Genomic DNA, 11,500 nt, shown 5'->3' with positions numbered 1-11,500 from the left:
GCGCAGCGCCCAACCCCCTGATCCGCCCTGCTCTGTGTGTGACAGGGGGCGGTGCCCCAACTCCCATATTGGCCCTACTCTGTGAGTGACAGGGGGGAGCTCCTCAACCCCCTGATGGGTCCTGCTCTGTGCGTGACAGGGGGGAGCTCCCCAACCCCCCTGATGGGCCCTGCTCTGTGAGTGACAGGGGGCAGCACCCCAACCCCCTGATCGGCCCTGCTCTGTGGGGACAGGGGGTGGTGCCGCAACTTCCCCATCGACCCTGCCTTGAGTGTGACAGGGGGCGGGGCCCCAACCCCCCAATCGGCCCTACCCTGAGCGTGACTGAGGGGGGCATCACAACCTCCCAATCCGCCCTGCTCTGTGCATGACGGGGCGGCGCCCCAACTCCCCCAATCGGCCCTGCTCTGAGCCCGACCAGGGGCTGCACCTAGGGATTGGGCCTGCCCTCTGCCACCCGGAAGCAGGCCTAAGCCAGCAGGTCGTTATCTCCCGAGGGGTCCCAGACTGCTAGAGGGCACAGGCCGGGCTGGGGGACCCCCCCACCCCCACCCCAGTGCACAAATTTTTGTGCACCGGGCCTCTAGTATATACATAAAATAATATAGTTATTTTAATGTAATAAGATCTGTCTTTTTCTTATCTACTGAGGTTTTCTGGAGGCTATGTGACCAGTGGTGCTATGACCCCTATAGCTAATGTAATGTATGCTTCAGTATCCCTGTTTTCTGATTTTCATAGCTAAGTTTGTTCTCAATAATTCTACTGTGCTTTTCCTGGCCACCTTTAGTTATATCTACTATAACTGCTATGCTTCATTATCACCCAACAAATCATTATTTTGAAATACTGAAGTTTTCCTTTTTCCTATGCAGAAATAGGCTAGAAGTACACTTACTGTTTTATTTTACAATAGTATTTTTATAATCAAAACAAACTTTTCTGAGTTTTTAAAATATCTCTAAAACTGTTACTATTTAGAAATTTAAGACTCATGTGGCCCTGGCTGATGTGGCTCAGTTGGTTGGATCTATGCACTGAAGATCACGGGTTTAATTCCCAGTCAAGGCACATACCCAGGTTGCAGGTTTGATACCCAGATTGATGTTTCTCTCTCACGTTGATGTTTCTCTTTCTTTTTCTCTCTCTCTCTCTCTCTTTCTCTTTTCCTTTCTTTTCTCTCTAGAATCAATAAAAAACATATCCTCGGGTGAGGATTAAAAAAAATTAAGACTCATTCATTCTAAAATAAAAGATAAAAGACAAGAAAATTTGTTCATAATACCTTTTTCCTATGGTTTTAAGACTAGATCACTGGCTTATAAAAGGGAGAGCAGAGGACTTGCTTTCTTTTTTCCTTTTTTAAAATATATTCTATTGATTTTTTACAGAGAGGAAGGGAGAAGGATAGAGAGTTAAAAACATTGATGAGAGAGAAACATTGATCAGCTGCCTCCTGCACACCTCCCACTGGGGATGTGCCCGCAACCAAGGTACATGCCCTTGACCGGAATTGAACCTGGGGGATGTGCCTGCAACCAAGGTACATGCCCTTGACCGGAATCGAACCTGGGACCTTTCAGTCTGCAGGCCGACGCTCTATCCACTGAGCCAAACCGGTTAGGACAGGACTTGCTTTCTTAACCTAAAGCTGCATCACTGATGGAAAGATGCTGAGAAAGTGAAACTGACTCATCAGAAAGTTCTGTGTCTTAGGCGGGGAGGAAGCTGTCCCAAGGGCGAAACTGCAGATAAAAGACAGAAATACGATGGACACTATCTTTCTCTGTTTTATAAATGTCAATAATTTACCTTATTGTGTCTTATGAAACAGAAAACATTAGAATAGTTTCACATGCCAGTGATGATGAGGTATGATTTTGAGACCAATTAGTAAGAGTTTAAAGAAAAAGAATTTGGATATTTTAAACATAGATGTTTATATTTATTATAATTATACAAATTATAGATGTTTTCTTTAAAAGTAAAAAACTGAAAATGTTTTCAAACTAGATTTAAAAGCCACTGAAGCTGCATGATGGGTATACAGGAACTCTCTCCATTATTATTTTTTTCTACACAACTAAAACTTTTGTCCCCTCACAAAAAAATATTTAAAAAACAAAGCCACTGAAGAACTTGGAAGGGTAAGTTATTGTACTGCCTTGGTTGGAGAAACATACACCATGGCCTTGTACAGCTAATGTTGCTGATGCCTGCTGGACGGGAAGCTGGAAAAGAATTACAGCATGCTCCTTTCCAATAAAACAGTAGCTTGTTGAATAAAGATTAAGCTGCAAACATGAATGTTGAATTAATATCTCATTTGCAGAATTATGCCTGGACTTGCTATTTGCCTTGCATTCATCCAGTGTCAACAGTAACTCCTCATCCAAGATCTTTTATGGAAATGCTTGGCAACAAAACACAAGTGGTGTTGGCTCAAATACTTAACGTATTGAACACTTTTATTGACGTTCACGGTTTATCCTGGAACAGCTGCCCTGACATCTGCACTGATGGTGCAAAAGCAATGAAGGTAAAACCACTGGTGTGTGAGTATCGATTAGGCAAACCCCGTATAGTCACTGTATCCTCCACATGTAGGTACACAAGTGACAGGTAAAGATGACAGATAGATGATAGGAAGATGACGGTCAGTTTCATTTAACAATGTCCTTGATGAAACAGCTGGAATTAATGTTAATAAATCTCGGCTCTACAATTCACCATAGCTAAGATCTGGAAACAGCCTAAGTGCCCATCAGTAGATGAATGGATTAGAAAACTGTGGTACATCTACACGATGGAATACTATGCTGCTGTAAAAAAGAAGGAACTCTTACCATTTGCAATGGCATGGATGGAACTGGAGAGCATTATGCTAAGTGAAATAAGCCAGTCAATGAAGGAAAAATACCACATGATCTCACTCATTTATGGATAATAAAGACCATTATAAACTTATGAACAAAAATAGATACAGAGGCAGAGCTGCCTCGAACCGACTGTCAAACTACAGCGGGGAGGCCGGGGAGGGTTGGGGGGCAGGAGGGGGCGGGTAAGAGATCAACCGAAGGACGTGTATGCATGCAGATAAGCATAACCAATGGACATAAGACACTGGGGGGTAGGGGAAGCCAGGGGATTGTCAAGGGCGGGGGAAAAAAAAGGAGACATATGTAATACTCTTTGTAATACTTTAAGCAATAAATAAATAAATAAATAAATAAACAAACAAACAAAATGGGGGGGAAAAATAAATCTCGGCTCTTGTGGCCCATCTGTGTAGCAGTGGGACGCACATGATGGTTTTCCAGAGGAAAAGCATTTGTGAGGTTATCTGAGCTGCCGGCTGAATGAGGCACTTTTTTCAAGGAGCACCATTTTTACTTGAAAGAATGACAAACTGGTTCTTCAGACTTGGGTATTTGGCAGACATTTCTTCAAAAATTAATGAGGTGAGCCTGTCACTTCAAGGAGAACAACGGATGGTATCTATTATCAATAATAAAATTTGAAATGCCAAGAGAAAATAATTAAAAAACACTTGTATCTGCGACTGTGAGCTTGATTGGTTTCCCAATACCTAAAGACTAACAAATTGTATTAAATAATGCATTTCTTCAAAGCACTAGATGAGATGTGCTTGACCCCTTAAATTGTACTTGTCATCTGTCCATGACCTTGTATATCCTGTCCAAGCTCATCTAATGATTGTTTCACTTCTCAGAAGAATGGGTCTGGAGTTTGTGGGCCAAGAGAGTATAAGAAGCAACTTAGGAAATAATGAAAACATCTGCCCTGACGCCATCGTCTCTCTCTTCTCCTGCCCTGAATGTTCAGCCCCTCCCTCTCTACTGGATCCTTCCCACTCGCACTGAAACATGCTCAGGGCTCCCTCAATGAAAACAAAACAAAAATGCCCTGTTTAGCTGCCGTCTACCTCTCCGCTTGCTCACAGCCAGGTCTGTGGAAAGAGCTGTATGTCCTAATCAGCTCCATTCTCTCATTTCCTCGTGCTCCTCAACCACTCAGTTTGGCCTTTGCCCCATCAGTCTGCTCCGCAAATGACCTCTGGTCCAGTGGGAAGCCCTTCTCACTTCCCACTTCTGCTGATCAGGCCTCTCTTCACCTCTCACCCACACGTCCTCCTCCCTATGCCCCTGGTAGTGTCTGGGGTCAGCAAAGAGGGCGGAACTTCCACAACTTTCTGCTACATGGACAGATAAGCACAAATATAATTCAGAAGGATGTGTGTTTTATATGTTTATTTTTTTCTGAAATAGAATCACACTGTGCACATTACTTTGCAATTTCCTTTTTCCATCTGACATTATATCTTAGACAGTCTACAAGGCATAAAAAAACATTTCTAGATCCACCTTTACATTTTTAAAAATTCTGACACATAAGTGTATGTATATCAGTCATAACTACTAAGTAAGTGTTAACCATCAGAACAAGTTGTTCCATTTTCATAAATTAGACGGAAAACCTTAGATTTTGCATCCGGGGTCCTGTTGAGTGTGTCCGGTGGAGCAGGACCCCTGCCGAAGCTGTAAGTGCAGGGGTTTCAGCTCAATGTGAGGTGAAGGCAGCATGACTTCCCCGGCGACGGCCCCTGCCCCACAGCCACTGTATCTTGGGAGGCACGAAGCAACCAACTGAAAACAATGGCTCCACTATCTATCTGCGTTCTGGGTCTAAATATTACATTAAAGATTACTTTACATTTCTGAGCAAGATGACGTTTGACTCTAAGGCTCTGAAAGTCACTTTGCTGTTTCCTGCAAAGTTGTCACCTTGGGAGTGACAGCCACATTCCAACAACAGTGCCACTTGCTCAAGTGATTTTTGGAAAATTTCCTTTAGTCTAAGCATCTCTCACTTTCTAAACTTTAAAGGCAATTTTAAAAGTAACACCTGCCCTCGGTGGAAGCGGAGCAGAGCAGGTCACCCTCACTAACACTCTGCAGTGAATGGTCAGGGAGGGAGAGTCCAGGATCTGCTGACCTGATTCATCACCGAGTAGAGTTGGCCCCAAACGCCAAATCCTTTCCTTATCACCTTCCATCTAAACTTCTAGGGCCCTAGCTGGTTTGGCTCAGTGGATAGAGCGCCGGCCTGTGGACTGAAGGGTCCCGGGTTTGATTCCAGTCAAGGGCACATGCCCGGGTTGCAGGCTCGATCCCCAGTGGGGGGCGTGCAGGAGGCAGCTGATCAATGATTCTCTCATCATTGATGTTTCTATCTCTTTCTCTCTCCCTTCCTCTCTGATATCAATAAAAATATTTTTTAAAAACTGCAAAGTTGCAAAAAGCCCAGAAAATGAAAAGATCTCTATATTCCTTCATTTATAGTAGACTATAATTGCTTTCACAGAGAAATTTCCAAAAGTTGAATTTCTGTCAACTAGAACAGTTGAACCAAATGAATTTTCCCTTGCAATACAAAAATAAAGGGGTTAATAGCAACAAAACAGAAAAAAACCCCAAAGGGGTAACACAGGAAGGGAAAAACAGATCTTGAGAGGAACTTTGGGACACGATGACAAGTTATTGAAATTAAATAAGATATTAACTCAAAATATAATTTAACACAGCATTGAAGGGCCAGGCACAGAGGTGGTGTCTTATCACAGCCCCGAGAAGCCTGGGTCAGGGAGCTGGTTTGGCAAAGGTGGCCTGTTTTTGGAAGGTTAGCAGGCTAAGATGGATTTTTACATTTTTAAATATTTGAAAAAAAATTTAGTGACATATAAGTCATACAAAATTCAAATTTTACTATCTACAAATAAAGTTTTATGGGAACACAGTCATGGCCATCCAGTTTTGTATTGTTGATCGCTACTTTGAGTGGTTGCAACAGAGACCCTGTGGCCTGCAAAGCCTAAAATATTCACTGTCTTCCTCTTTACAGAAAAAGTGTGCTGATCCCTGTTCTAAACCAGATTTTACTGCCATTATCTCTCTGGTGCCTGCAGCTGGCCCCCTGCCCGCTCGGCCCACCTTTGCAGAGGAAGGGCCTGGAGGAGGTGCTGGCCTGGATGTGGGGGGGCAGAACTGTGCTTGCCCCCCAAGCCGAGTGAGCCAGAACACTCACTGGTGCCACCTGCAGCCCGTGAAGAAAATGGCCTGAGGAGGGACCTACACTTGCAGGTCTCACTCAGCACAGCTGTCCTCCCTGCTGAGGGCTCTTCAATGAACTATCTCCCCATCGGATGACATCAATGGACAGAAACTTGGCTTTTACAAACCTTTTAAACTGAAAGACACAACACCAAATAAAAAGGCACCTCCCAGCCTTCACTCCCCACAAAACAGAAAGAACACAAACCATTTAGAGCTACAGAGAACTAGGGAGGACACCGGGTACGTTTTTTCTAGGTCTGAAGGGAAAACAGTGAGAAGGCATGTCATCTGAAAACGCCTCTCCAGCTGATGAGCCACCGTTCTCTGTACCACTTCACGAGACGCACCCACATTACTTCTGAACCTCCACACTCTAAAACAACAGGTAAGCAGATTTTCACATCTGAGGAAACCCAGATCAAAAGAATGCAAAAGAACCCAGTAAACTGGTTAGTACTGCCAGCTCTGAACCACACCCTGTACTTGCACACTACAGATTCTCACCCTGAGCCTCATGCCCAACGTTCCCGCCATGGAAGGCAGGTGGAGGCCCCTTCAAAGCAAAAAACTCCTGTTGAAGAATTATCTTTCGACCTCCCAGAAATCCCTAGTGCCACCGGGTGTGGCATCCCCGTGCTGGTGGCAGGACGCACACCCGCCATGCGGCGGACAGACTTCAGACATGGCCCCAACATGAACCTCCTGCTGGTTCCCCCCAAACCTCCTGCTGGTGGAGTCTAACTGCCGGCCCACGCCCTGGGCTGGTCGTGGGATGCACCCTGAGCAGAGGCCGCAGAAGCAATGCTCTGAGACTGCTGAGCCCAGAAGAGGATCAGAAGCTGCCACTTCTTCCCTCTTGGAGCCCAGCGGCTGACTGATAAGGAAGTCCAGGCTAGACCCCGGAGTGATCAGTGGCCCCATGGAGAGAGGCCATGGAGGGTATGTGGCCAGCAGCAGCCACATTCCACCCCGAGCAAGACCAGCAGAAAACCCTCCAGCTGAACTCCAGCCAACCTACCGAACCGTGAGAAAGGTAGCAGGGAGAAAAATCGCCTTTTCCGGACTAACTTTTCAAGGCAAGGAGGGGACTCAGAATAGTCTGACACAAGTTTTCTATGGGTGTGAAGAACCTCCAACTTACCTCATCATCTTCATCTTCATCATCATCAGATTCAAGAACACCAACCGGGAACTCTTCTATAAAGAAAAAAAATCCATGAGTGACTGTGAGCACAGTTGGGAGCCTTGGTCAACAAAATCCTGGGGCTCTGCAGAGACCTGTAAACACCCTAGTGAGAATAAGTTACATCAAAGCAATCACGCTCCTGGTACCATTTCAGTCATAGTTTGATTTTAAATACATCTCTCCATTTTTACCAGAACACACTAGTAGTTGCATGAGAAAAATTAAAAGCCAACACACAATTTCAGGGGCATTCAGGGGAGAGGAAGCCAATATTATTGCTAGGCCTTGTGCCGGATCCTGCCACACAAGTTAGTTCACTGAATCCTAACGAAGATTTTGTCGCCTCTTATCCCCACTTTATAGCAAATGGAGACACAGAGAGGATAAGGGACTTGTTTATGGCCACATTCCCAGTAAGTCACAGAGTTGAGATTCAAACTGATTCTAATTTTTAAACCCATGATGTTTCCACCTTCCGCAAAGGGCCTGCAAGCAAGTGGCTTTCAAAATGGAGGTGCTGCGATGTTCATCAACGACAAACCTTTATTTTCAAATATGGAAAAGCCTTTAAAAAAGGGAGAGAATCTTAGACATTTCATGAGGCCACAGGCTAATCCAGGGGGCGTGGTCATGGCAGGTAGGGTTCCTGAAGGCTCTCGGGGTTCAGTGCTAGATCTTAAAAGAGTTTACAAAGGAGGAATACATTAGTAGGGCAGTGGAGTCACAGAAAGAATGAGCCTCTGTTTCTTTGTCTGTAAAATGGGTATGAGACCACCTACTTCCTAGGGTTGTCGGGAGGGTCTTACACACGCCAGAACTAAACCCCCTGGCCCAGGGCCAGGTCCACAGCAGGCATTACATAGAACTTAGTTACCTTCCCTCCATGAAGCCTTCCTCGGTCCCTCACTGAGCAGTCGCCAGTGTCTCCCCTGAACACACTCGGCATTTATCTACAACCTGATCATGATCACCACTTTTGGACAATCAATGTTTACTAACGATGGCTGCTGACTTGTCTGGGATCCTCCTCACCCGCTGTGCTGGATAGTGAGTCCCTGGGAACACCGCCCCTGGCGTACTCATCTCTGTGTCCCTTCTGCACCTTCCTCATTAGCACTCATTTCTTGAACAGATGACATGAAAGTAAAGAATGCCTGAAAGAGGACAGGAAGTCAAACAGGAAGTAGGAGGGAAGAAGGAACCAAAGGCTATTACTCTTGAAGACTGGTGGCAGATTCACCCTAACTAATCAAGCCCAAGCCATTTCCTAGAAGGGAATATGTAGAAACCTCGGGACAGCCCAGCCGCTGTCCTTGAAACAGCCCTCATTCTAAAGGGAAGGCCCACTGACTTAGCTGGCCCGCGGCCAGCAGGACACACCTGTGGGGCCTGCATGCCTCCATGCCTCTCTCGGGCCAAGCTGTCGTCATGGAACCTGTTTAGTCAAAAAGCCACTCTGCAGACAGGAGGCTGCTGTCACTCTGAAGCTAATTACCTGACTATTCCCCACCAGCCCCTGGGCAGCATGACCGAACTCCACCTTCCCCAAAGGGCCTGCAAGCAAGCTGCTTTCAAATGGAGGTGACAACCCTTTCTTTTCAAACATGGAAATGCCTTTAAAAAAAGAAGCTTAGACATTTCATGAGGCCACAGGCTGGTCCAGCCATATTCCCACCCCTGAGCCGATTGGTTCAGACTCATCCTATCTCAGAACCACCCAGTCCTGGGAACTGAAGTGCTTAGAGACCTTGGCTTTCCTCTCTGGGGGGAGGGAACATGAGCCCTGCCCCACACTGTTCCCGGTGGTGGCTCCCCAGTAACTACTAGGCCGTGGCTCAGCAGCTGCCAGTACCCTTCCTTCCCTGAGAGCCCGGCAGTAAGGCCGGCTCTGGCTCTGCCGTGACCGGTCGGGCCTTCGTGTCCTCTCTTCAGGGACCGGCCAGTATCTGCTCCCCTAGCTGAGGGCTGGGTTACCCCTTAGGCCTCACCAGTGTAGTCCTTCCCCACCAGTGGGTTAGGTTCCAAAATATACTGGAATCTCTGTACTTGAAAATCTTCAAACTCTATTGGGAAAACAGCACTGGAGGACTGAGAGGGACTTGAAAGTCTGAAAACCCAATCGCAGGTTCTTATGTTCACGCAACTAAAACGAGGCCATGCCATTGTACGGATCTTACACCAGCGAGCTACTGCTGCCTCCCACTCTGCTGTCAGTTTGCCCCTGAGGAGGAAGCCGACTGGACAGACGCGCTCCAGCTCCCCCTCCTCCAGGTCCAGCATGTTGCTGGTGGTTCACTTGTTAGGGTATTTGTGCTCGTCAGTCTGGCCTCTGTCCAAATGTTCAATGACTTTCTAATCTAATATTGTGTCAGAGAAGCAGACTCCTGCGGAATCACCTCTGGGCCCTGCCATAGTCCTTTGGGTACAGAATAACTGAGGTGCTTGAGATAAAAGGGAAATACTTCAGATAGTCTCTATTTAAACTGGAACTTACTGAGTTAAGCAGGTATTTCCCAAGCTTTTCCTGAACACACAAGGTTACACAGCCCAGCTCTGCCCAGATAACTTCTTGCCAAAGCACATCCCGGACAGAAACGTACACCAACCCCTCCCAGCTCACATTCTTAAGCAAACTGTCCGAGTGCCAATTTTATGGAAGGAAAAGAGATGTTTTCTAGCCAGAGATGGAGAGTGAGGGGCCCACCCTGCTTCTTGGCTGCCAGGGAGGTGGGAGGGCTGACCAGGAAATGGAGGTGGTGAGTGTCGGTAAAACTGCAACGCTGTCGGCCCTGAAGGGGAGGCCCGACAGCAGGACCCTGCAGCTGCAGAGCAGCCCTGGCCCGGGAGGGAGCCTCAGCAGGGCGGTGACCCTGGAGAAGACAGGGAACAGCTTTCCCCGGCCATTCGCCACCTTCCCCAGCTGGGGCTGCTACCCACAGAAGGTTAGGGAGCAGCCTCAGCCGGGACTGAGGGTAAGGTTTTCTTTCACTTAATTTTTTTTAATATGTCCACCCAGCAGAATGGAGGCTCAAAGTCAGAATCGAAGTCGTTGCAGAAAATAAAGCCCTATTCCCGTCCGCCTGAATTTGGGATGAATTGTACTTGCTCCATGAAAACCAGAGGAAGGTGTTCAGGTGGAAATGGACCCGGCCTGAGGGAGCCGAGCTCTCAGACTCCTGCTTTAAACACCGTTCGCAGCTGGGCCCCCAGAGGTTCTGGTTTAAGTGGGGAGGGGGCTGCCTGTGCAGCCAGGCTGTGCACCGGGAGCTGGAGGAGCCACCTGCAGGCTTCTTCCAGGAAAGGGCATCTGGCATCCCTCTGCCTGGCCTCGGCCAAGCTGCTGACTTGGGATCGGAACAGAGATGGAGAGATTCCGTGTTTCACCTTGTTCGTGTGCTGAACAGATTTGTGCACTTGGACTCTCAGTGATGGGGACGTCTGGAGTCAAGGAAGGACAGGTAGAGAGACATAAGTGACATGTTTGGCCCCTAGGTGCTGGCAGTGCAGGTGCCCCTGGCACATGTACAAGTCAGGATGAGGGTGTCGGCAATCCACAGAAAGCGCTGAGTTTCCCCACCACCCCAGTCCCATCCAGGGCATCCCTCACCAGCCTTTCTGCTCATTATGGGATGTGGGTTGTCATGGTAATGGAGGAAGCTGGATAGAAAGGAGATCACATCCTCCCATGCTCTCAATGGCAACATAACTTTTCCTGGAGTGAATGAGTGCATGTGAAAGGAGGATCACGTTTTCTACCAGGGCGCTGGGAAGACCGGCATCTGTCTTCATTATTTACCCGAGGACTCGGGGAAGCCACTCTTTGGAGGTGGGGGGAGGCATTAGGAGAGACCCACATAAAGGGAACTTACAGGTAGAGAAGGGTTTTGTTGACTATCAGCCTGAAGTGTGATAAGTGATTGTTGATTTGGGAAAATGTGGCCTTGACTACCTGGTTGAACTTTTGTTTCAACCAGGTAGTGCAAGATATGACAAGCCCTCTCATATCTTTCTGGCACATGTGAAAGATTAAAAAGATAGCTTATAGATTCTTGCATCAAACGAACCTGAATTAAGCTGCTTGATGATGAATTCAATCTGGCGGATCATTTCAGCGTTGCCTTCTTTCATGAAGCAGCGAAGGATGTCTTCCATTCCCTAAGGCATTGGAGAGATAACCGTT

The 11,500-nt window shown here is 47.0% G+C and overlaps 1 protein-coding gene across 4 annotated transcripts in view; it reads right to left on the bottom strand.

Annotated features, from left to right (window-relative positions):
- ARMC9 (armadillo repeat containing 9) overlaps positions 1-11,500 on the bottom strand; it is a 104,669-nt gene that overhangs the window by 39,938 nt on the left and 53,231 nt on the right. For all 4 annotated transcript variants that reach the window (XM_006082633.3, XM_023762312.1, XM_023762311.1 and 1 more), the window contains 2 exons: positions 11,385-11,475; positions 7,276-7,331 (listed from right to left, as the gene is read on the bottom strand). In XM_006082633.3, the coding sequence (XP_006082695.1) occupies positions 7,276-7,331; positions 11,385-11,475 (147 nt within the window). The remainder of the gene's footprint in view (positions 1-7,275; positions 7,332-11,384; positions 11,476-11,500) is intronic.

The sequence above is a fragment of the Myotis lucifugus genome, unplaced genomic scaffold, assembly GCF_000147115.1.
Source record: "Myotis lucifugus unplaced genomic scaffold, Myoluc2.0 scaffold_3, whole genome shotgun sequence".
In the NCBI taxonomy this organism is placed as follows: Eukaryota; Metazoa; Chordata; class Mammalia; order Chiroptera; family Vespertilionidae; genus Myotis; species Myotis lucifugus.
Note: the sequence above shows the minus strand (reverse complement) of the source record. Positions and strands in the feature narration are given on the sequence as shown.